Source organism: Schistocerca cancellata, chromosome 9, assembly GCF_023864275.1.
Source record: "Schistocerca cancellata isolate TAMUIC-IGC-003103 chromosome 9, iqSchCanc2.1, whole genome shotgun sequence".
Lineage (NCBI taxonomy): Eukaryota > Metazoa > Arthropoda > Insecta > Orthoptera > Acrididae > Schistocerca > Schistocerca cancellata.
The window spans coordinates 312934362-312960350 of NC_064634.1; the positions used below are offsets into that span (position 1 = coordinate 312934362).

The 25989-nt window shown below is 42.1% G+C and overlaps 1 protein-coding gene across 1 annotated transcript in view; it reads right to left on the reverse strand.

The window, feature by feature from the left end:
- Positions 1-22295, reverse strand: part of LOC126101381 (uncharacterized) — a 101801-nt gene extending 79506 nt beyond the window's left edge. Inside the window, exon 1 of the mRNA XM_049912047.1 lies at positions 22208-22295. Within this exon, the coding sequence (XP_049768004.1) occupies positions 22208-22295 (88 nt within the window). The remainder of the gene's footprint in view (positions 1-22207) is intronic.
- Positions 22296-25989: the final 3694 nt, after the last annotated feature.

The window sequence follows — 25989 nt, forward strand, 5'->3', positions numbered from 1 at the left end:
AGCTTGTCTTTTTTCTGCTGCGGTCGTGCTTCCCTTGTTCATGACGTGATACAAACACTTCTCTCTTTTGCTATCGTCAGTTTTAGCTGTTATACAAGTATTTCATACATTTTATCAACAAATCAGCAAAGCACATGGTTTGAAATGCATATTGTACTAAAAAATCGTAAATGCAATAATACATAGTGAGAGTAGAAAAATTAACAGTGTAAATATTTTATCTATGCAGTTATCTAGTGTACAACAAGATGAAAGAGGATTCATTTCTTAAGGAATAATTTTAGGTATTCTAATGAAAAACTATCTCAATAAATGGAAGTGTTGAAAAAGTAAGAAATGCAAGGTGGAGAAGTCAATTGATAACTTTCAGTAACATAAATATACAAAGGATAAACATTCAAATGTATGAATAGAATATGAAAAAAATCGTAAATGAGAAATATATAATAATGAAAAAGAACATTTTAAACCATTTATATCTTACCATAAGAATCCAATTGAAAAATGTAATGACATGAAAGCTATTCTTTGTTTTAGCAAGAATTATTATGAACAACAGGAGTTAAATAGAGATCAACAGAATGAAGCACATCGTTAAAAATGTATTGGTTGTCAAGAAATTGAAGATTTTAGTTGTTTTTACACAAATCCTTCACCTAGGGACAAGTGGTCAAGCAGGTGCAATGTTTTCCAATTAGAAGATAAGCGAAAAAGAAAAATGGTGTGTAAATGTGGAAAAGAAAGAATTACAAGTGGTCTCAAAAGACATTTCCAGTCAGCCAAACATATACAATTAATTGGAGATAAAATTTAACTATTGTTGCTTTTATTATATGTAAATGGAAGCGTTTACAGTCGCTCAACTTCACGATTATTGCACAAAGAATAATTTATGAGTTTATAGTGGGCTTAGAAAAGCTGATTTAATTAACTTAATCATTTCAAATAATTTGCCTCCTCCTACAATAAATCTCGATAATTTGAGAGTACATGAACTCAAAGCTCTAGCTAAAAATCCTGGCCTTAGAGGACACAGTACATTAAAGAAATCAGAGTTAATTTTTTTTAATGCTATTGGGTAAAAAGAATTTCAATTTCATCTACATTTGTTCCAAATGACTAGACAAAGATCACAACATGTACCTAATATAAATTTTTTCTACAGATGTTATGATGACATTATTGAAAAAACTTGTCCACTGAGAGAGGAAATGATAGTGAGACTAGATAAACTTTATCCATTTTGTCCAAACTACTTGAACAAGAAAAAGCGACCAAACCATTCAGAAAGTATTTACTTGAGATTAAAGAAATTAGATCTGGATTTAATGAAAAATTGAAAGCATGGTCCGTTGACTACAAAATTGTATTTAATGATGCTAACATTACCAAACTTAGTACCATTAGCGAGAAAACAGATTATATAACGAAAGCATTCAATTCTATGTTAAAAGCAGCTAAAAAGACATCTAATTTTAGAAAAGGTGATAAGTTGAATTTAACAATAAACAACCCAAAAATGTTTTATCCAATTTCCACAGGATATAGAGCTGCAAATAATACTCTATAGTCTGTTGAAGTTTTGTGCAATAAAATGAAAGATATCTTAACATCTGTTGAGACTGTTCATATAGCTGATACCTCCATTAATATTTTGATGATAGCAATCCTAGAAGTGGTAAAAGTAGAAAAATATTACATCTAGCTGAAGACAAAGGACTAAAAGGTGTATGACAAGAAATAAAATTAATGATAATTTGTGTTTTCTGAGAGCAGTAATTGTTACATTAACATACCATACAGATAATATTTTGGGAAGAGAACTAACTACAGGTGAGATTAAGAAGATCAGAGTAGGAGATAAATACAAATTACAGAAAGAGTTAACTGACATATTATGTAAACAGTTGGTTGAATCCAAAGAAGAAGGATTTACTGTAGGTAACATTAAAAACGTAGAGCAACTACTAGATATCAAAAAAAACGTTGTATGTGCTGAAAATTTCACTTCAGTTACCTATAGTAGTCCAGAAAAAGAAATGAAGATGTATCTACATAAAGATCACAACCATTTCGATGTAACTAACGATATGACAGCTTTCTTGGCATTTAGTATATTTCTGCGATAAGTGTAAGAAATCATACAACAAGAAGAATGAACATAGATGCAAAATAAAGAGAAAATTGTGCATATTATACAAAAGTCCAGAACATGAAAATGAACAAAATAAGATTTACTGTGAGAAATGCAATAGATACTGCTATAATGAAGAATGCTTAAACAATCACCAGGAAGTTTGTGTTACAGCTTATAAATGTAAAGGATGTAATAAGATTTGTATGAGATTCAAAGTACATACATGTCGCTTTGAACTTTGTAGAAACTGTAATCAAGTAGTAAAAAGTAGAAATTAAATATCACAAATGTTATATGCAAGAGAAATTGCAAAAAAGGTGGCGTCTATGAAAGAAAATTTGGTGAGCATTTTATAGTCCAAGGTTGTCGAAATTGTAATAAAGATGGTTGTTATATAAATGGAGAATTTAAAGATTTTTATGTTTAGCAATGCTTCGAGTGCAATAAAATATTTGCAGGTGTTTAAATGTTGTAAAGATGGAATCCCTAAGAGAGTGAATTGTACTTATGCAGAGAGGTATATGTGGTTTGATTATGAAGCAACTCAAGAAACTGGAACACACATTGAAAATTTCATAACTTTTCACAATTTTAAAGGTGACACTCTTTATAAAATTAAGACAAATGATGAATTCCGTAGATGGATGATATCTGGAAAAAAAGCAGCTATTACACATTCATAGCTCATTATGCAAAAGCTTACAATTCACAATTTATTTTGAAATACTGTGTTGAAAATATCATAAAATAACATCTACACAGGAACCAAATTGATGTTATTGGAGATCAAACAGTTAGGTTCAAAAATTATAGACAGCAGTACAAAGTCCTCTTAGTATTTTTCCAAAAACTTTTGATTTGAAAGAATTGAAGAAAGGTTACTTCCCACATTTATTCAATACAGCAGAAAATGAAAATTAAATTGGACCAATTACTGATTCTGAATATTACTGTTCTCACACTGAAAAATACAGAAGCATTTCTCAAATGGCATAGTTACAGAGTTAAAGAAAATTATGTGTTGAATTTCAAGAAAGAAATTAATGAGTACTCTAATTCTGATGTAGAGATTTGAGAAGAGGTTGTTTAGAATTCTTAGAAATAGCTAATATTGATCAATTTTGTTACTTAACAATTGGTGGAGTTTGCATGGCTGTATACAGATCTAAATATTTAGCTAGAAATACGACTGCTGTATTGGATAAAGAATAGAAAGAAAATTACAGTAAAGAATCCATAGCTTGTTTAAATAGTTTAAATAATAGCAACTTTCAACATGTTCTTAATGGGGAAGAAGTAAGAATAGTTGGTGCAAAACTAGATGGATTTGATAAAGAAACTAATACTCTTTATCATTATCATGGTTGCTTCTGGTATGGATGTAAAAAATGTTTCAAAAGTTAACAATAAAAATAAAAAGCAATAGATGACCTTTATCAAAAGAATTTTAGAAAGAAGTACAGAAATACGAAATGCTGGATGTAATTTGGTAGAGATGTGGAAACGTGATTGGCTGAACTCACCAGAATATAAAAAGCTTAAGAAACTAAAACAGATAGCCAAAGTTGTCAAACTGTTGAATCCAAGAAATGCTTTATATGGTGGCCAAATAAGTGCAATAAAATTAAGAGCTAAATCAGATGGTGTTAGCACAAAAATAAAATATATTGCTGCATGTAGTCTTTCTCCGACTGTACAATATTATGATTATTATCCTGATGACATGAAACAAAAATATACAAACCAAGATATTACACTAAATAATGGTACAGCTTTATAAAATGTTAAGTATTGGCACCCAGACGATTGTATCGTCCTGTTTTACCATTGAAAATAAAGATAGATAAAAATGAAAACTGTTGTTTCCTTTGTTTATCAATGTGCACAAGAACAAATAAATAATTTAATCACATTGATGAAGAAATGAGTTTTATTGGAAGTTGAGTAACGGACAAGTAAAGAAAGCTGTGGAAAAAGGATATAAAATTTTAGATGTCTATGAAGTATTGGATTTTAAACATAAAAGCAACAGTGTTTGAAAATTATGTGAAAGACTTTTTAAAAATAAAATTAGAATACAATCAACATACTTTTGAAAATGAGGAACAGTATATCTACACAGTTACAGAGAAAATGGATATTGAGTTAGATCCTGATAGAATAAAGGAAAATCCAGGAAAACGAGCAGTTTCTAAGATATGTCTTAATTAATTATGTGGGAAATTTGGACAAAGGCAAAATATAAATAAAACTGATTATGTCACTCATAAAATTTTTATGAGATACTATGGGATGATCGATTAGATACTTTACATACAAATTTTATTAATGAATATGTGGTACAGATGAGGTATGGGATTTTAAAGATGAAAGCAACAAATTGTTTAAAAATTTTGTGAAAATAAAATTAGAAACCAGTCCACATAATTTTGAAAGTGATGAAGAGTATATGAAAATAGTTAAAGAGAAAATGGATATTGACTTAGATCCTGATAGAATAAATGAAAACCTAGATAAAGAAGCAGTTGCCAAGATATGTCTGAATTTATTATGGAGGAAATTTGGACAAAGGCAAAATATGAATAAAACTCATTATGTGACTGATTTACAACTTTTTTATGAGATACTTTTGGATGATTGAATAGATACTTCAGACATAAATTTTATTAATGAGCGTATGGTACTGATGAGGTACAATTTCAAGGCTTATTATGTAGAAAATAATACAGCTACAAATATTTTCATAGCTGCATTCACTACATCAAATGCAAGGCTTAAATTGCATGATATGTTAGACAAACTAGGAATAAACATTATGTATTTTGACACCGATTCTGTAGTATATGTTGATAATGGTAAAAATACTGTGGAAACAGTTTGTATGTTAGGCGAATGGACTGATGAATTGGGAAATAACTGGATTACAGACTGGGCTTCAAAAGGCCCCAAAAGTTATTATTATGAGAAAAATGATAAAGAAACAGATGAAGATAAAGGTTTTCACTTTAAATTACATGAATCTTCAAAAGCTGAATGGTGATTCTTTGATATGACTAATAGAGAGTGAAGTGAAAGAAAAGATACAGATACAGTTATACATCAGGTAACCAGAGATGTTGTTACTATAAATCTAGTTAACAGACAAGTTAAGAAAGCATTCTCATTTCAGTATGATAAGAGAATCGTTCTAGAAAATTTTGATACACTGTTTTATGGATTTTGAATCTCTTCTAATGCAAAAAAAATTCATACCACATTTCTTATATAAAAAAAATAAATTAGTTAGTTGAATTCTGTTGTATTCATTGATATCTAATTTTTTGGTTATAGAATGAGAAACTTTTAAAAATAATGAATTGGCTTTGATAAAAATAATGAATAGGCTTTAATGTAATTTTATTGGTAAAGTATTTTTAGGTAAATTATAATTAGCTATTTTTTTACGATCATAGAAAAGAAAGAACCTGAGCTTTCTATTTCCTCCTATATTTCTATATCAGTTTCATCATATTCTTCTATGTTCTTTAATACATCATGGTTCCGACTTCTCAAATGTTCTATAACTAAACATGGTTTAAAGTATTCATTTCAAACATTACACTGAAGTTGTTTTTCATCATTAATGTCAAATTGAAATATTTCCCACACATTTGTCATATTTATAATAATAAAATTTTAATCTTATTAAATTTTTTATTATATATAAATGGAGGCTCTACTGAAGAAGCTGAACACTGCAAGCAAGTCTAATTTGTTTAAAATGATTAGTGAGCTAGAAGTAAATGAATTATATTACATTATAGGTTGTGAATATTTAAAAACTAAATATGGAGAAAAATGTAAAGTTGTTTTGCCAGACAGATATTATAAAATTCTTAGTAGTTGGGATTTTAAGTGTTTTGAAGAAGGCAATATTAAGCTGAGATATAAAGGAATGAAAAGAGCTAAAAATAATGGTAATGAATTTCATGATCTAGAGCTCAATGTGTGATTTTGAAGTAGCTTTTCAGGGTTTCTTTTGAGGGCTCCTCAAGACTCTTTTTTTGAATTTTCATTTTCATATTTTGTCGGTACATTCGTTTTGCTCACTCAAGTGATTCCTTTAAAAATATAAAAATGTTGCTAAATTATCTGCGAGTGTGCTCAAGGTATCAAGTTACTACTGACATATGATACAAGTGACACCCAATCACCTGACTATGTTCAAAGTCCATGAGTTCTGGAGAGCGCCCCATTCTGCTCTCTCACGATGTCTAATGACTACTGAGGTCGCTGATATGGAGTTCCTGGAAGCTGGTGGCAGTACAATGCACCTAACATGAAAAACGTATCATTTTGGGGGTGTCCAGGTACCTTTGTTCATATAGTGTACTTTCAGCGGTGGTAGTATTGACCAAAACAGGAAAAATTGTCTAATAAAGATGGGCTCTAAAATACGTAATTTAAGAGCTATGAGTACTTGTTCAGTAGAGGAGATGCACTTAACAGCATCGAATATGAACAAGTGATCATAGATCTGTTGCGAACCAAGGAATAGGGGCTGCACTTTAAGCAGGAGGCCTGGCACAGAGTGAGGATTAGTGATACAGTTTACGCTCGGAGGCGTCAATTACACATTGGTATTTGTAATAAGATTTGTTCCTTCTCTTAAGTTTACAGAGTTACCTTCAAGGCGACAGTCCGCGGCTGGGCGTAAGAATGTGCCATAAAGAAGTGCTGTTGCCTCTTTAGCGGCTTGCGACGTCACCCCGCAGGGCAGTGAGCCACGGCTGCGTGCTGTGCTGGCGGCAGCAGAAGGGCGAGAAGATATCTCCTGTGCAGACGTGGTGCGATACACTGCAGCTCCCACTACAGTGCTATCATAAAAAGCCCACCACTTGCTCAGGTGAGGAAATCCGAATGTAGTCCAGGACGTCGATTACCGTGAAGACTAGGCCCTGGCTATCCCCCATGGAGCGACCAAGTGCAGCAAATGTTCACAAGTTGACCAGAGGGCTGTACAAACGGGCGACACCTGGTCGGGGTGAAGATGACAGCTTGCAAGCCATGATGGCCTAAGTGAAGGAGGCTGGACGCAAACCCATGTTTTTATCTGCGATATTCCAGTGGGCATCAAGGGCAGGCGAAGTCTGTAGTAAGCATCAGGTTGGCTGCGTCTCGGTGTGCGAATCAGCAAGCAGAGCAAGCAGGTAGTAGCAGGCGAATCATCATCGATCAGTTTGTCATAGTTTCACTGAAACTCAGTAGACCGCCATTCTCTCTGGCTCTAGCGACTTGGACAGAATGGCAGCAGAACGGAATGTGTGCCGAGGATGCGCCTATGACGCGGTGGCTCTAGGTGGACACATTTGCCCTCGTTTGTCGGTCCTGTCATCCCTCCTTACCTTTCTGTGGCAATTCCATAATTATTCTACGTCGCCGAACTTGGGTCTTTATGCCTACATTGGCTTGAGAGTGGCGGTCTGTCGCTAAAATTACGAAGTGTTACTACACATTACTGTGTTGCGTAGCACTGAGACGGTTACATTTCTGCCTTCCCCCACTCGAAGTTTGTGTGGCAATGTTCACTTCGTGCTGTGACGTGGGTCACATCGGCAACACCTCCTGTTAACATTCACAGTAGGACACCGGCACAGAGCTGGCCTACTCTGTTCTGAACTTGCCTGGCAGAACTTTTCAATAAATTCAACGTAAAGTAAATTCAACGTACAGTAAAATTATTCTGATGTGTAACATTCCTTCCCCGTTTCCAAAAAAATTTTACCTTTGATTATCCTCTGCAATCATCTCATAGATTTATATACAAAACTGTACACTGTGCTATGTCATCAAGTCGTTTGCTTGTGAGAGCTGACTCTGATGTATTTTCTCTTTGTTTCCTAATTCTATACCATTAATCTTAACTTTTGATTTTATGGACCCATTTTACAGTTATCCTACATTACCTTAATTTCGTTTTCCAAGTTGCACTACTTTTAGAGTTTTTCTTAGTATACGTGTCTCGAATTACGTTAATTAACAACTTGACAGGCATCTGATGTGTCGGTAGGCCCTGAGAATGGATATATCTACGTTTGAGGCAAAAATAAACTACAAAAATTGCATCAGAAACACGGAAAGACTAGGGGTCGTAATGCTTATGGTTACCACATTTCGGCGTCTGTTATCTTGATATCGCTGAATACGTTGCAACATCTGCTCCAAGGAAATTTTGCTTGCTGAGATGCTATTAGTGTATCTAAAGAGTCTATGAGATCAGGACTCATGGTATTTACAGTCGTACCTGCGCATGTAACTGGGAACCAGAAGCTCGTCCCAGCTATCTCATAAATTTTGCAGTTCACCAAAACAACAGTATTATGTAACTCGAAATTTTCCAATGCCCTGAAGTTTTCCAGTCTTATTGCAGTCCACGAATACAGTTTCCGGTGAAAAACTGAGTAGATCCAATGTGATCCTAGCTTTTCAAATTGAGGCTGTGATGTCAATATTCTCCACGTTCCGTCGCCTCTGCTTTCCCCCATACACAACTGCACTGCACATGTCTGTGCGACAGTCTGCATTTCTTTAATTCGATAAATGGTGGCACTTTCCTTCATTCAGTCTAGCAGATTATTAAATAATTTTTTAATGTAAAACTTGTGATAAATAATTTTTAATATAAAAACTTTTCAATACTTATAGTGCAATTTCCGTTGTGCAGTTAATGCTTCTCCTGCGGGTTCAAGGATTAGAATAGGCCCAAGGTATTCCTGCCTGTCATGAGAAGCGACTAAAAGGAGTCTCCCACTTTTCGACCTAATTAGTTCTGGTTCCCTTTCAGGATGTGACCTCACACTTTCAAAATTCTACAGGAATGCAGGTCATTTGGGAAGGATGCATTACGTGATGCACTTGCTATCCATAGGGTGGTTAGATCTTCTGCGCTATTTATTGTCATGGCTCTGCGACTCCACCCACAGTTCAGCTGTTTGTGTGAGGACACGTTCTGGGGTATGTCATCTTCTTCTGTTCTCCGCTGTCCTCTTTTGCCTCCATGACAAAACTGGATTTCTCTGCATCCAATATTCAGCGCACCAGCCAGTCAGTCGTGGTGGGGCCATCAAGTACCCTCTTGGTTGTAGCCCCATGACAACACAGGGATCAACATTGCTGATACCTGAGCTGCAAACTCCCCATGTATGCCAAGGAGTAGATGCTCATCATCTTCGGCTATCAGGACTCCTGGCAATGGCCATCGCGCCAGATGGCTTTTGTTGTGGCTTGGTGGCACCTGTGGGAGAGCCCCTGATCAGAGTGGTTGGTATGAGGGTGGATGACCTGCAATGAAACGGACCAAATCATCTCTTACTGGTGGCTGAATGGCGCCAGCAGTCTCTAAGAAAGGCAAGGTAGAGTACAATGCTGACAGAAATGACCCTAAATCGTTCCCCTCCCTAGCTACCCAATGGGAGGCTTGTAGGACTAAAGAAAAGAGAGAGCCTTATTCGCCAAGGTATTTAGTCTGTAGCATAACAGATGGGGACTCCTTTCTGGCTACAAAGCTTCTATTTCTTGTCGAAAACCTGGAAGACATGTTTGGGAAAGTGGCTGCATTGTCGAAAATGAGAAATGAGGCAGTCCTCATTCAGAAAGCTTCCCCAGCCCACTCCCAGGCATTACACGCCTGTGACCAGATGGGTGATATTCCCATTCCTGTCACCCCTCATAAAAGCCTCAACATGGTCCAGGGGATTATTTTAAATCATGATCTTCTCTTGCAGTGTGACTCCGCTCCAATTTAGAGCAGCGGCGTGTTCACTTGATTCGGCGCATCTATAAGGGAACAAAAGACAATAGGGGTGTTACTGAGGCCTTCATCTTGGCCTTTGAGGGTGATTCATTGTCTGAATAGGTCAAGGTGATGATATATGACGTAAAACCATACATCACTCGCCATATGCTGGAAATTTGGGCACGTCTCTCCACTGCAATTCCAGCACCACCTGTCAAGACTACAGACGTCCACTGCATCCAAATTCTCCATGCGCACCTCCTCCCACTAGTATCAAATTGGAAAGCACCACTCCCCCTGCTCGCCAGACTGCACAGTACTCCAAAAGCAGGAGAAAATTATGGAGTACAAGACCCTGCACTGGATGACTTACCAAGAGACTAAACAGAAAGATGAATGGTTGCACCCCATTCTCTTGACATCTACTTATGCTGCAGCTATGTCGACATCACCCTCACTGGCGACAGTAGCCTCCTCGCCTCTACCTCGGTACAGTGGGCCCTCAGGGCAACCCTATTACATCCTGTCCCTTTGGTGGTTGAGGGCACTTCTCCATTCGTTGCTCCCAAAACTTTAAGGGCAACACCTCCCTAAATGATGGGGACCTTGGTTCCCACACCGTAGCTAAAGAAGCAACAGCCTCCTCCGACTCCTCTCGCATGAAAGGGGGACCTCTGGAACTCTCCAGCAATTCCAGGGTGGACACTCAGCAGTGACGGAAGGATCCAAAAGCTGCTGGACAAAGGGCTTCACAGTCTTCCACTACGCCAGAAGCTACTTTGGAGAAGTCCTCCCAGCAAGCCCCTAAAGAGAAGCGAGAGAGCAAGCTGATGAAGATGAAGTCTGCTAAGAAACAGGACACTCCTGTGGCACCAACACCACCACTCCCTAACAGTTCCATGTCAGAGGATGAGGTAGAGATTCTAGCATATCCAAAGGACCTAGATCTTGCCGAGACTCCAGATGTAAAGGTCCTGGATACCAGCACTCAACCGGTGGCAGCAGGTGACCCAGAGGTGTTAACTGCCTCCTTGGCCCCTTCATGACTTCCCATACGATTGACAGCGTCATCCTCCACTGGAACTGGGCCATTTTTTCTGTCACCTGGCTGAGTTATGACAACTTTTTGCATTGCCCTTCAGGAAACCTGGTTTCCAAACCTCACCCATTATGGCTATTGGGAGTACTACAAAAACCATCCTGACTGTAACAGAATGTCAGATCGAGTTTGTATGTATGTCTATGTAGCGAATTTGTGCCCCATCAAACACCTTTAGAAGCCGTGTCTGTCAGGGAGAGGACAACACAGGAAATTACCATCTATAAGATCTACCTTTCTCCAGATGGTGAAGTGCCTACCATGTATTGGCTGCACTAATTTCCCTACTCCCCCCCACATTTTCTACTTCTGAATGATTTTAATGCCTTAACCCTTTGTGGGGTGGAACCAAGATTACTAGCTATGATAAAGATGTCGAGGATTTACGAACTCAACTCTACCTTTGCCTCCTAAATGCCAGTGTTCCCACCCATTTCAGTGAGGCATATGGCACATACTCAGCCACTGATCTCTCAGTTTGCAATCGTGGCCTTCTCCCTTCTATCCACGCGAGAGCTGACAACGATTTGTGTGGTAGTGACAACTTTTTGCTCTTCCTGTTCCTATCCCAACGTCACTCACCTGGACGCTTACCTAGACGGGCTCTTACTGAGGCTGACTGGGGCGCTTTCACCTACACTACCACCGCTGAATCACCGATGGATGGCAACATCGATGAGGTGATCCAGACCATCACTACTACCGTTGTTGCCGCAACTAAATCGGTAATATCTTGTTCCTCAGCTTGCCCCAGGTGGAAGACATTGCCTTGGTGGTCGCCAGAAATAACTGCAGCCATTAGAGACCGTAGGCAGGCCCTCAATGTCATAAACGCTACCCATCCCTGTAGTACCTCCTTCCCTTCAAACGGCTGCATACTCACGTCCATCAGCTCATCAAACGAGGAAGTAGGAGTGCTGAGAATGATATGTCTCCACCATTGGAACACAAACCTCTCCTTTGCAGGTTTTGCTCAGACTCTGATACCTTCAGGGATACCAGACTCCTGCACGTATATCTGGAATTTCCTCATATGGAGTTGTACTGCTGATCCAGATGTAATCGCTTAGCGCATTGCCAAACATTATGTTCACACTTCTTCATCTGAGGACTACTGCCTCGCCATTCATCTCCTAAAATAGCAGGTGTAACGACAAGATCTACCTTTTGGTCCACGTCACCATGACCCTGTGCCTTTGCCATTTGTCGTCACACATATCCCGGACCAGACCACATATATACCCAAATGATTTGACATCTGGCAGCGGTTTACCAGCGCCACCTCCTTGCTGCCTTCAATCGCATCTGGAGCGATGGCGAATTCCCGTCGCAATGGCGGGAAAGTATGACCATTCCAGTGCTGACGCCTAGTAAAAACTAGCTAGAAGTGGATAGCTATCGTCCTATCAGCCTGACCAATGTTCTGTGCAAGCTACTTGAACATACGGTGAGCTGGCGGTTGTGTTGGGTCCTTGAGTCTCAGGGCCTTCTGACTCTGTCCTTGGGTGGTTTTCGCCAAGCTCGCTCCACTGCTGACAACTTGGTCTGCCTGGGGTCTTCCATAAGAACGACCTTTTCCCGGCGTCATCATCTCATTGCCGTTTTTTTGACCTGACGAAAGCCTACAATACCACTTGGAAGAGTGGGGTCACCACAGCCCCTCTCGATTTTTATATGGAACTTTTTGTCACTTCGTGTTCGAGTCAGTGCTTCACACAGTTCGCTACACATCATAGAGAAAGGGGTCCCGCAGGACTCGATACCGAGCATCCCACGCTTCTTAATTGCCATTAATGGTCTCGCAGCAACAGTGGAGTCCTCAGTACCCCGCCCCCCCCTTTCCTATATGCTGACGATTTTTGTATTTCCTTCTGATCCCCGTTTACTGGTGTGGCTGAACGCCAGCTGCAGGGAGCCATAGGGAAGGCACAGTTGTGGGTCCTAGCTCATGGCTTTAAGTTTTCGGCCACCAAGACTTGTATCATGCACTCCTGTCATCGTTGTACTGTCCACCCCCATCCAGAACTTTACATCAATGACCAATTACTGACTTACCGCTTTTTGGAACTGGTCATCGAAGACCACTTTACTTTGCTTCCTCATCTTCATCAGCTGAAGGACAAGTGCTGGCAGCATCTTAATATTATTCAATGCCTGAGCCACACTGACTGGGGTGCTGATCGCCATACACTGCTGCAGCCACAGAAAGTCCTTGCACACTCCTGTTTTAACTATGCGAGGCTGGTGTATGGTTCAGCATCGCCATCCAACTCTGTGGAATTCGACTTGCGATGGCAGCTTTCCGATGAGCCCAAAGACCGCCTGATCTCGGAAGCTGGGGTGCTACATTGCGGATTAGCTGCTTTCGAATTACACTGCCCACATTCATAGTTCGCCTCACCATCCAAATTACTGTGCCCTTTCCCTAACAAGGCGACCAATCCTCTGCAATGGCAGTCCAGATCTGGGATTCTAATTGCAGTCTCTGCCCAGTCGCTTCTTACTGAACTCGACACTTTCCTCCTACCACCTTGCCTGCAGGTCCACTCATATACACCTCCATGGTCCATGCCTTGGCCCCAGCTTAGTCTGAACCTATCACAAGATCCAAAAAGCTCAGTTCCACCTGAGACCCTCCGCCAGCAATTTTTCTCTATTCTCAGCATTCCAGCACTCAGAAATAGTCCACACCAATGTTTCAATGATCAATAGTCACGTTGGCTTCGCTTATGCTCACGTTGGTAGTAGTAGTATTAGAGGGGTTTTTGGGCGCACGACAGCAAAGTCTTCAGCGCCCGTTCAGTAACATAGTGAGACGGGTGTCAAGAAAAAAACTCAGAACAGTAATATAAAACGGAACATAAAACACAGGGAACAATCGTTGAAAAACATGTGCTCACCCACACCGAAGCATGCGATGAAGCAGGGTGTCAGCAGTAAAACATGGACAACATGGGAAGAAAATGGTAGAGGGAGCTAAAACAATGGAGCAGATGGAAGTGGCTGGCTGACCGCAAGGAAAAAAAGGAGGAGTCAGCCACTCTGCAATACACTAAAACCTCCAGCCTAAAAGTTTAGGCCCGAGTCCAGACACATCACAAAACTTGAAAACCCTAGACACACACATCTCATCGTTAGCTAAAACACAAGGCAGATCCCCATCAACTTGTGCTTCTGCCCTTGCATCACGGTATAAAATGCAGTCTGTTAAAATGTGCCGGACAGAGATGTGCACACCGCAGGCATCACAAAATGGAGGATTCTCCCGCCGTAATAAAAAGCTATGTGTGACAGGACAGTGCCCGATCCGAAGACGTGTGAGGGCCACCTCCTCCCGCCTGAGCAACCGGCAGGAGGAACGCCACGGCCGAGTGGTTGACTTTACCGACCGCAGTTTATTGGCCGTCACCGCCAGCTATTCGTCCTCCCACAACTCCATGCACTTCCTGTGGAGTGCAGAGATGACCGACTGCAAGGGGATAGAACACTGGACCACATCCTGCTCTCTGCAGGCCTCCTTGGCAGCCCGATCGGCCTGTTCATTGCCCCATATTCCGGCATGACCAGGCACCCAGCAGAAGGATACCTCTTTACCCCGCCGTTGGAGCAAGTACAGTTGGTCATATATCAGCTGGACCATCTCCTCAGTCGGGTACAGGTTCTGCAGTGATTGTAAGGCACTAAGAGAATCGGAGCAGAGAAGAAATCGATCGCCCCGAACACGATTCATCTGCTCCAGTGCCTTCAGGATCGAGTGGAGCTCCGCTGCGAAATCGGTATATTCAGCAGGGAGGCGAATCCGGGTGACATGGTCAGCGAACACCACAGAACAGCCAAGGAAATTCTCCTGTTTGGAGCCATCAGTGTAAACGACAGTGAAACTGTGATGCACATCTAAAATGTTAAAAAACAGAGATTGGAATCTAAAATTTGGTGTGCTATCTTTCTTAAAATTAGTCAAATCTAAAATAAGTTTGGGTCTCCGGAGTAGCCAAGGTGGAGATCTGCTCCAACCGCGACGTAAAACACGAAGACAAGCCATAGACATTGCAGCGAGGCAATCCTGTGCGCGAATGCCATAGGGCTGCGTCGCACGTTGCCGGTTATGAAATAACGGTGCCAGAGGAAGCTGAGCAACGGTATGGTATGCAGGTGTGTATGGTGTGGACAACGTTTTATACGCCTGACGTACCGTAAGTAGACGTCGCCCCATATGAAGTGGTGGTTCACCAGCCTCCGCACAGAGGCTTGGTATGGGGCTAGTTCGGAATGCCCCAGTGGCCAACCGAAGCCCTGCATGGTGCACAACGTCCAACATCTTTAAGTAAGAAGGCCTCGCAGACCCATACACCGTGCACCCATAATCGAGCCGAGATCGCACAAACGCCCTGTAAAACCGGAGCAGACAAGTCCTGTCAGCTCCCCATGTACTATGGCTAAGACATTTTAAAATACTTAAAGCCTGAAGCGACCGCCGTTTCAGGTCTTTAAGATGAGGTAACCACGTGAGCCTCGAGTCAAAAATGAGCCCCAGAAATATCACTGTGTCTTTAAAAGTAAGAATAGTGTCCCTCATCCTCAACTCAGGAAAGGTTAAAGCGAACGAGAACGGTTAAAAAGAACACATACAGACCTCTCGGTGGAAAGCTTAAAACCACTCGTCTGCACCCAGTCATCCAAACGTCTAACACTAAGTTGCAACTGACGCGTTGTCGTTGCAAGGCTTGAAGACAAGCAAAACAAAGAGAAATCATCCACAAACAAGGAACACTGGACAGGACTTTTCACTATGGATGTAATGCTATTAATAGCGATGGCAAAGAGAGTGACACTTAGGAAGAGAACCACGAAAACCCCATTTGTGAAGTTGCTCCAGGACGAGACGCCTCCAAGTGGTATCGTAGGCCTTCTCGATGTCGAAAAATACACCTAGAAGCTGATGACGGCGTAGGAAAGCTTGTTGTATAGCCGCCTCCAGGAGGGCAAGGTTATCAAAGGTGGAACGAAACCTCCTGAACCCACACTGAAAGCGACTAAGGAGTTGCCGGGATTCTAACATCCAGACAAGGCGGCGGTTGACCATCCGCTCCAAGGTCTTCCCCATGCAACTAGTGAGGGCAACACTATGGTAACTACTCGGGCTCGCGCGGTCTTTCCCAGGTTTTAAAAAAGGAATTAAAACTGCCTCACGCCACGCGTCAGGAAAGTGACCCGACGCCCAAATGGCATTAAAAAGTGCGAGGAGGATTTCTTTGTTGCGCATTGTGAGGTGCCATAGCATATTGTAATGGATCCTGTCGTGATCAGGGGATGTGTCACGAGCTCCAGACAATGCAGAATCCAGCTCCCACATAGAAAATTGGCAGTTGTAAACTTCATGAGAGGTCGACTGGAAGTCCATACTACATTTCTCAGCAATGGCTCTATGGCGCTGGAAACCTGGATCCTGACTGGTTGTTGCAGTAACTATGGCAAAATACGCTGCCATAGTCTGGGCAATGTCTCACAGATCCGTGTGAAGAGTGCCGTTATTCATTACAGCAGCTATGGGGCACCTCCCTCCTCTGCCAGAAATTCTCCTGATGGTCTCCCACACAATGGAACTTTTGGTGGAACGATTAATGGTGTTCAGGAACTCTTGCCATGACCTCTTCTTGCTCTCACGAATAATGTGGCGACATCTTGCCCTCGCCACCCGAAAGGCTGCAAGATTCTCAGCAGTCGCCCGACACTTGAACCGACGCAGAGCCGCACGCCTGGTCCTGATTGCCGAGCGGCATTCGGCACTCCAACAAGGCACAGGTGACCTCTTCCGGTAGCCTGTGCACTGTGGAATGGATGCTGAAGCGGCGTGGTGGACCGTTTTGGTAATATGATCCACCAACACCTCAACATTCGCACAGTGTTCGAATTGGGCCAACTGGCTATAAAGTATCCAGTCAGTTCCACTGAGCAACAATCGTGGTGGTCTCCTTTTGGGGCCCAGGCTATCAGGCAGGTGAATCCAGACTGGGAAATGATCACTGCCGTGCAAGCCAGTGACCACTTCCCAGTGAGCACTGGCGGCAAGAGCTGGAGAGCAAAGCGAGAGATCAATGGCAGAGAACGACCCAGTCGCTGTGGAGAAATGAGTACTCTGTCCTCCATTGAGCAAGTAGGCACAGGATGACAGGAGAAGCCTCTCAATTGCTTTACCCCTGGGGCAGGTAATTGCAGAGCTCCAAAGCACATTGTGGGCATTAAAATCACCACAAATAATGAATGGTTCGGGGAGCTGCATAAGAAGATGGTGAGGGCCACTTCATCAAGTGCATGATGTGGGGGCAAGTAAAGCGAACATACAGTCAATGGATGACGCACGTGCACGGACACAGCGACGGCCTGTAAAGTCGTCGTAAGTGAGAGAGGCACGGAGTCGTAGTCCGTCCTGAAGAAAATTCCTATGCCTCCTCTAGTTCTCTCTCCACGCAGATTGTCCTTATCGTGGAGCGTATAGCCTCGTATCTCAGGGCAGTATGATGGATGGAAATATGTCTCCTGGAGACATAGACACGGTGGTCTACCCTGAGAGAGTAGACGAAGTTCCTCCACATGTGTCCTGAACCCTTGCAAGTTCCACTGAAGTATGGGAGCCATCTATGTTGGGGGTAGCACCTTCATCCTGTCTCTCCGACGGGGCGGGGAGACCACAGCAGGTGGAGGGGCAGGCATGGGACGAGATGATTGCCCCACACATACATCGTATTCCATCAACTCTGGGGAAGAGTCAGATGAACCCTTACGTAAAACAACATCCGCATGGTCAGATGGTTTACCAAGGGGTTTGACCTGCTGTTGCTGCTGTACAGGAGGTCTCTGTGGTTTGGTGGGCTTTGGGGGAGCTGATGTGGGAGTGGTAATTGGCGCACTGGGCTTGGGAACAGCCTCAGCTGTTGGAGGCGCCAGGGGCTGGTCCAAGTTCGCTACTGTAGCTTTGTCTGTCGTTCGAGTAGGGGCTAGTGGCTCTGAAACACTGGCTGCGTTGCAAGTGCACTGACAGCTGCAGGTGTTAGTGCCAACACTCACCACATCGGTCTGCGTTGAGTCATCGACTTTTGGAGTAGGCTTCTGAACCAGGGATGCAAAAGATGTAGCTAATGTGGGAGGTTGCATCGACTTATAGATCTTCTTGGCCTCCCCATAGGGGATACGCTCGGTTGTTTTTATTTCCTGGACTTTGCGTTCCTCTAAAAATATTTGGCAGTCCCTACTCCAAACAGGGTGGTTCTTAGAGCAATTAATACATTCAGGCAGAGACGAGCAACTAACTCCTTCATGAGCAGCCTTACCACAGTTTCCACAAGTCGCTTCGCCTTTGCATCCTAAGGTGGTATGCCCAAAACGCTGGCATTTAAAACAGCGTAAGTTTCGTGCTACTGAAGGTCAGAATAAAGGAGTCGGATTTGACAAGATTGCCATCAACCCTCTTCATGGTGTGTTGGACATCAACGATACATTCCGGAGCCCATTCACGTTGCAGTTCTTCCTTGGGAACGTCAACTAGATCCCGGCATGTCACAACACCTTTGCTGTAGTTCAAGGTGCTGTGCAGTTCAGTGTCTATGGCATACTCTCCAAGGCATTTAGCAGATTGGAGGTTAGTTGCTTGCTGGGAAGTGGAAGTTTGCACTAGCAAGGTCCCATTACGTAAGTGCTTCACTGATGTTAAGGAGCCACAGATTCCCTCAAGTCCCTTTTGTATATAGAAGGGCGAAACCTTCTCGAAACTACCCTCCTTCCGTTTCACAATGAGAAACACATTCGGATTACCAGAATGCATTCTGTTACCTAAGACTGGACTTGTCAAAGAAGTGCCGGAGTCAGGGGGACTGACTGCACGAGCCCTCTTAAGAGACTGGTCGTTAGAAACTTCCAGCGGCCCACCCTTTCCGCTGGGAGGAAAGGGTGAGTCCTTCATCACCTGTAGAGACTCCTTAAGCAGCCTACGAGCTCTCGACCAGTGCTTCCCTTGCCATCCTTTGCTAATAACTCTCCAGGAGTCTCTTTATGCCCTCAGAAACAGTGGACGTTCAGTGTGCATCATTTTGACGCCAGGACATGTCAGGATCCTGGGCAATGAACTTGCTGACAGGCTACCAGTAAAACTCTGGAGATAGGTCAACTGGAAATTGATCTACAATTGCTCTTACACTGTAAAGTTTTTGGGATCCGGGATGCTGAATGGTCTATCGTCAGTACACCAAATAAATTCCGTATTGTGAAGCAGACAATGAATGTGTGGCAGTCCTGCATGCCACTCACAGTTACTCTATTGTCCTTGCCAGCCCCACATCGCCCATACATGGCTGACTTATGGTTACCTCCCCCATTGCAGAAACCTACCTCAGTGCCATTGTACTTCCCAGTTGACTGTCGTCTCCATCTTGTCTGACTGCCCAATTTTAGCCGATCTGTGGCCCATTTTAACCTTGTCACCACATTGTCTGTGATGTTGGGAGACAATGAATCAACTGAAATAGTTTTACGTTTTATTCGTTTTCATCGCACAATCTAAGGGTAAGCGTCTGGCTCTCTCTCCCAGGCCTCCGCCCTCCGTCCCTCACACTCTATTTGCTATTTGTTCGCCTTGGTCTTCGTCTTTTGCCTATCTGTTTTTCTCTAGCCTTGTCTTTTACGCTGGAGATTTTAGTGTATTGCAGAGTGGCATCCTTTTTTCTTCTATACAATCAGCCAACCCAGGCCATCTACTTTATTCTTTTAATACCTTCTACCCCTTTTTTCCTTTCAGTGCACGTTCCCCCCTTTGTCTTGCCTCTTTGGTTTTGTCTTTCAGTGTGGTTAGCGGTTAGTTTTCCGCCTTTTTTACTTCCCAGACTGTTTTGGGGAATGGCTTTACTCTGCGAGCTGTTTGAGTGAGGAAAAATGGACTCATGCCCCTGTAGTTTGGTCCCTTTCTCTCCAGACAAGAACTGTTACTGTTCCATAGCCTGGCTTACAAAAGCGTTTCATAAGGACGACAGTTTTATACGCCATTATGGATTACCCATTACGGCGTATAAAATTGTCATCCTTATAGAGCGTGTACAAATTAAAGATTAAAAGTGAAATGCCGAAAGCCCAACCAACCTGGCAACACACGTCAAAACAAACTTGTCTTGCCAGCATGGTTGGTCTTTTGGTTCTTCATTCTGAATCTTCAGCTCGAGTACATTTTATAAGAATGAAATGTAACGGTATTATGAGAAGAACAGTTGCTACTCAGCATCTCCGCTATATGGTGAGTAGCAACTTTCCTCCTCATAATATTGTTACATTCCATCCTACATTTTCAGTTGTTTGATTTTATAAGGGTGATTATTTTATACGCCATGATGGATCACTCCTTCAGAAGCTTGTCTATGGAATAGCTTGTTACAGTTCCATATACACACAACAACAAAATTTTTGCATCACCATGGTTCCCAGAACTCCTGAAGGTAGACGTGGATACTGCATTACAGACACAGTCTTCTCGAACGTTCAGAGATATCACTAATGCCGCCCAAAGATGTAAGCAACCATGCACGAGCAGCACCTATTAGGACGGAGGGTGTCCGACAGCCGATCAGTTCCAGTCATTCCACTTGGAAGGAGGTTAACGGTTCGTGTTGCCTGTAGTTCAACCATGCCTAGGTGGTCAATACCGCGGTCTGCATTAATACTTTGTGCCAGGAAGGGCACCGAAGAAGGGAAGTATCCAGGCGTCTCGGAGTGAAACACAGTTATGTTGTTCGGACATGGAGGAGATACAGAGACATAGGAACCGTCGATGACATGTTCAGACCGCCCAAGGGCTACTACTGCAGTGGATGACCGCTGACTACCGATTTTGGCTCGGAGGAACCCTGACAGCAACGCCACCATGTTGAATAATGCTTTTTTCATGCAGTCACACGGCGTTGTGCTACGACTCAAACTGTGCGCAATAAGCTGCATGATGCGCACTTCAATCCCGATGCCCATGGATGGTTAGTTGCAGATTCGTGCTTCCATCCTCCCAAATACAAGACCAGGCTGTTGAAAATAGTTCAACCTCGGTCGGTTTATTCCTAGTGCACAATTCCATTTTATTTATACGTTCTTGAAAAGAAATTATTTAATGATATTAAAAAGCTAGGCTATAATGTTAAAGCGTTTCACGAGAAAGAACGCTTCGAACGGACATGTGGGAAATATCACATTGAAAAATATTTTTCAAAATTTAAAAGATGTCAGAACTGAGAACGAAATTCAGAAATTCCCTGCAAAACAATTTAAAGCTGTTCACTATGGATCTTCGTTATTAACATTACACTTTTGACAACCACTGTAGGATAAGGACCTCCTCTTGAGTTTCCCATACATTAGGGGTTTCGGCTATGCCCATATATGCTGCTCCTAAATGTGTTCTAATGTCATTTACCCACTATCCTATACGCCGTCGTCTCCATCTTATGACTTCAAATCCAGCACACAACATCCTTGGTGTATTTACCATCCATTAGCCTTGTTGCATTTCCCTCCAATTTTCAATTCCTTTTCTTTGAAGTCAGAATTACGTTTTCCATTCCAGTCTGTTGCCTGATTCGCTTGTTTCTTTTCTTGCCACCCCAGAAAGTCCTAACATGCCTCCTGTTAAATGGTCGCTAGTTAGTCTCCAATTTTTGAATAATTTTGTCATTAAAATTGTATATTTGTCTAATATATGTCAGAACTAATAATACACATTGATTGTAAACTCTCTGCATCAACTCTCTGCATATTGGAATATTCGTTTTGATGATTGCGTCCAGTTTATCGAAAGTATTCTGGGCTATTTACTTCTCTGTTTATTCCTTTGCTTGATTTCTAGTGACAACAAATTACTACGCAGCACCCCATACTTCCTTCATTTACATTGATGTCTTAGTGACCACTAATATAAATGTAAATAAGCGTGGAAATAAAGGCAGCATATGTGAAAGGAGCTTTCAAGACTACTTGGGGCCCAGTTTTCCTTTGACAACCAGACACGTGAAAGACCAGTATGAAAGCAATATTTTTGTCATACATTGCAACTGACTAAACTAGTAACACGACTCAGGAAAAGTAGGCAGCCACAGTTATAGAGTATGAAACATTACGGTTACAGTGAAATAATTAAATATTAACGTGTGGTTCAGAGCGACACCCTACTGACCTCCGTCATCGTCTTCTTTGTGCGGCTCTGCTGCCAACACCGTCACCATCAAACAGAGACGCACTGCTGCTGCTACTGCATTCTTCATGACGCAGTCCTGTAAATGTAAAGAAACAATCGTTACAATTTAAAGGTTTATATACGTATAGGTTACCAGGTATAGAAAGCTACCTCATTTGTACAAGGATAGGGGACATGTTCATGTCACACAGCGCCTCCCTGTAAAATACAAGTGTGCTCTCGAACATCCCATGCTATGACTACTGCCTTCTTGGAATTTCCACGAGCGTGTGCTATCGCCGTAGAGAGAGTCCACGCATCAGGGGAGAGTGTCCTATACCGTAGTCACTGTAAGAGGACCGACGGACACGGTAAGTGAAAAGTGCCCTATGTGTATGCGCGACACGGCAAACATGAGCCCCCTCACTATTTAGAGTGGTACGTAGTGTCAGCGCCAACTGACGTGCATACAAGCTGCTGCGACGACACAACTACAGTGGACGTAGTGTCAGTCTTCGGCTCGACTGAGTCTACCAGTTTGTTGCCCAGAATTCCGACACAAGCTGTTATGGAGCAGAATATCAACTCCTTCGTTAGAGGTAGGCGAAGGACATTGTCCTTGACGGACTGGACAATTGTCTCAGTTGGTCACATGGCCAGAAGGGCTTGCAATTCTATCGCAGGAATTGATGCAAATGAATTACATTGGTACAATACAATTAATGACAGTGATCTCAACATTACGTGTTTCTCTTTATTATAGACACTAATGAAGTCTCTCGTTTTAATAAAAATACTTAAACTAAAAGACAGACCCGAGAAAACAAAGAATAGAAATTACAAGGAAATAATGCCTACGTCCTCAATTCAGCGAGCGACTTTTGTGGCCTTGGAAAATACATCCAGTTTGTACCCCGCATCTGCCAGTCTAAAACTACACTGATGAAACGTCTTATGTAAGTTTACGCATTTTGGCAGCTCTTGCGTGTGGGTGGAATTCTTTCATTTGAATCTTTAATTAAATGCATTAATTTGGCACTTTAACGTCTGACACAAGTAAATTTTACCTATTGAATCAATGATAAGGGAATTCATCTGATTACGAAATTAAACAAAGACTTCAGTAAACTTAGATTTTTCCATGCAAAAAATCAAATTTATATCAACATATCGAACAACGACTGCGATCAATAAACTAATGCCTTGGCAAACTTGGACAAGGGATCTGGAATGTGATTCAACTGAATGCGTATTTGGATAAAGGGTACATTCGCGAAGGACGTACTATGATGCCGTAAATTAGTATAGAGACAGAAAATACTACATGATGATATATGCACGTGTATCTACTGTCGGAGTTCAGAGAATGTTGAACTTCTAACTGCAAAGAAATGTTTGCAATGAAGAATGAAATTATTGAACATCAGTACGAAACTATTTTGCTACATTTCGCTTTGCTGTTGCGACTGGATATCGCCATACTCATGAGCTGCAAGAGGCGGCTGAAGTGCTACAAGAACAGTCATTGGTTCTGTACCAACAACTCCTAGTTCGGCTCAGCCGGGTGAGAGCATCGCGGTCCTACGGCTGCTGGATTTGGTGAAGATGTGCTCGAGAAGTCTAAGAGTGAATCCTAGAAGTGAAGACGCCTGCCCCACAAGTAACAACTATCTGCTGACCGTTTCCGTCAAGGAAAAACTTTGAGTTTTGTGTTTCTTTCGCGTCAATTAATTTTAATTGGCAGAATACTAATTCTTAGAAGTACCGTCCAGTAAAATCTTGTCTTACAAGACAGGAGGTTAATGACTTAAAAACTTGTTAGCGTTGGCGCTCCAAAATGTGTCCAACTTATGCCCCTCCCCCCCCCCCCCCCCCGGATCTCTGGAAGTACAGTGGTACTCCCTACTTCCCCTTCTCAATTACTAATATGAATCAATATGCTTCTTTAAACGTTTAGTTTAGTGGCACCTGGACAGATTTCGGCATCTCACGCTCTTCCAATAAGTGCCAAACGTCCTTTTCACGTTCCACTTTCGAAGACGTCCCCGCCTGCTTAGCTGAGTGATAACGCGTTTGCCTACTACACGGTCCCGGGTTCGAATCCCGGCCGGGTTGGAGACTTTCTCCGCTCGTGGACTGGATGTTGTGTTGTCCTCATCATCACAGATAAGCATGTCGCCCAATGTGGCGTCAGCTGAAATAAGACTTGCAACCCAGCGGCCGAATTTCCTCGGATGGGGCATCCCGGCCAATAATGCCATACGATCATTTTATTTCGAAGGTGTTTTTTTAACAGTCTGTGCTTTTCGGCAAAATCTTACTGTCCGCTGTTTCCCGCTACAATAGCAATTCTTCTATACCTCTCACCACTAAGTGGCACGCATTCCATGGGCACACATATCGAGAAAAACAGACTCTGTACTGTCTGATTTCAGACGCTCGCCGACAAGGTGACTTTCTTTCTTACCCTTGTTTCACGAAACAGAGCTCGGCACGGCATTGCCTTGCATTTCCCGTCACACACGGAACGAGCGGCGATTCTGTGAATAGGGCTGGGGGTTGCCTCTCTGCGGTTTTATGCTCCTACAGAGCGCCCCTCGTCCTCAATGGAGTCCAACCTGGTTTCACAGCGGCGTCTGATTTAGCTATGCATGCCGTTTAACATGGGAACTCAAAGTCAAAGTAGTTATGTGTTGGCAATCACTAATACTAATCTACAGTTCGTTATCTGGTGGACATTAATTTATTAGATTTTAATTTTACTGTCTCGCATAGATTTACGTAAGTTATGGGACTGTTTGGAAAAAAACGGTGGTGTAACAATTCCACTAGGCGCCCCAGTGCGATATTTATCAAACTCTGTGCAGATGTTTATCACATAATGGATATTAAACAATTAAGCTTTCATTCCGTTGGAAACAGATGTCCATCATCAACATCAGCATGAAGTGTGACCTCTATTGGCACTCTTGTATTAGTTGTGGCATGGAAGAAAACAGTCTACGCATGTCATCTTGAGGAATCTCTGTGTGAAACACACTAATGTATCAGTTCATTACGATTTCTAGCAAAAGGCTGTAATTGAAGTCGATGTCTTTTCATCGCATTGCAGGTGTTCTCTATGTATAATAAATTATGGGGCACAATAAGCCAATCAGAAACCTGTACATTCCTCGAGGCGCTTGTGGTGTGACCTACAGTCTGGGGGTTGCATTACCCTCCTTAAATATGTCATTTGGTACCTTGTTTGTGAAGGGTATGATGACAGGTTTACCATTCTCACCGTATAATGGGAAGCAGTCAGCCTTCCTCCAGCAATTACCAATCAGTCCAGCTGCTATACCCAGTAGCTCCCTCCATCATGCTTGAGGAAACGGAGAGATCAGATTTGAAATGTGTGGCAATCTTAATTAAATAAGAACTGAATTTGTTAAGTTAGAGAATCAGTTAAACGCTGAGTATGAAAAAGTGAAGACTATTGATTTTGGCAAGTTATAGAATATGTCAAATGCTAATTACCAGGAACTAAGGGCGAAATTAAAAAAGTAAGGAGACTCGATAAGTAAGGATTGTAAAGGGGTTGTCGACTGGGTAACAGGAGGTTTCTAATTCTGTGCCCTCAGAATACTAGACGAATCCAAGAAGAATTGCGCCGTTTTAGTCATTTATAGAAGTAATTGAATTAGACTATTACTACGGTTAAGGATTAATTTGTTGATTTAAAGAAGCTATGTTAAGTCCAAATCTGATATGCCACAAAAGCTATCTACGAAAGCGGACAA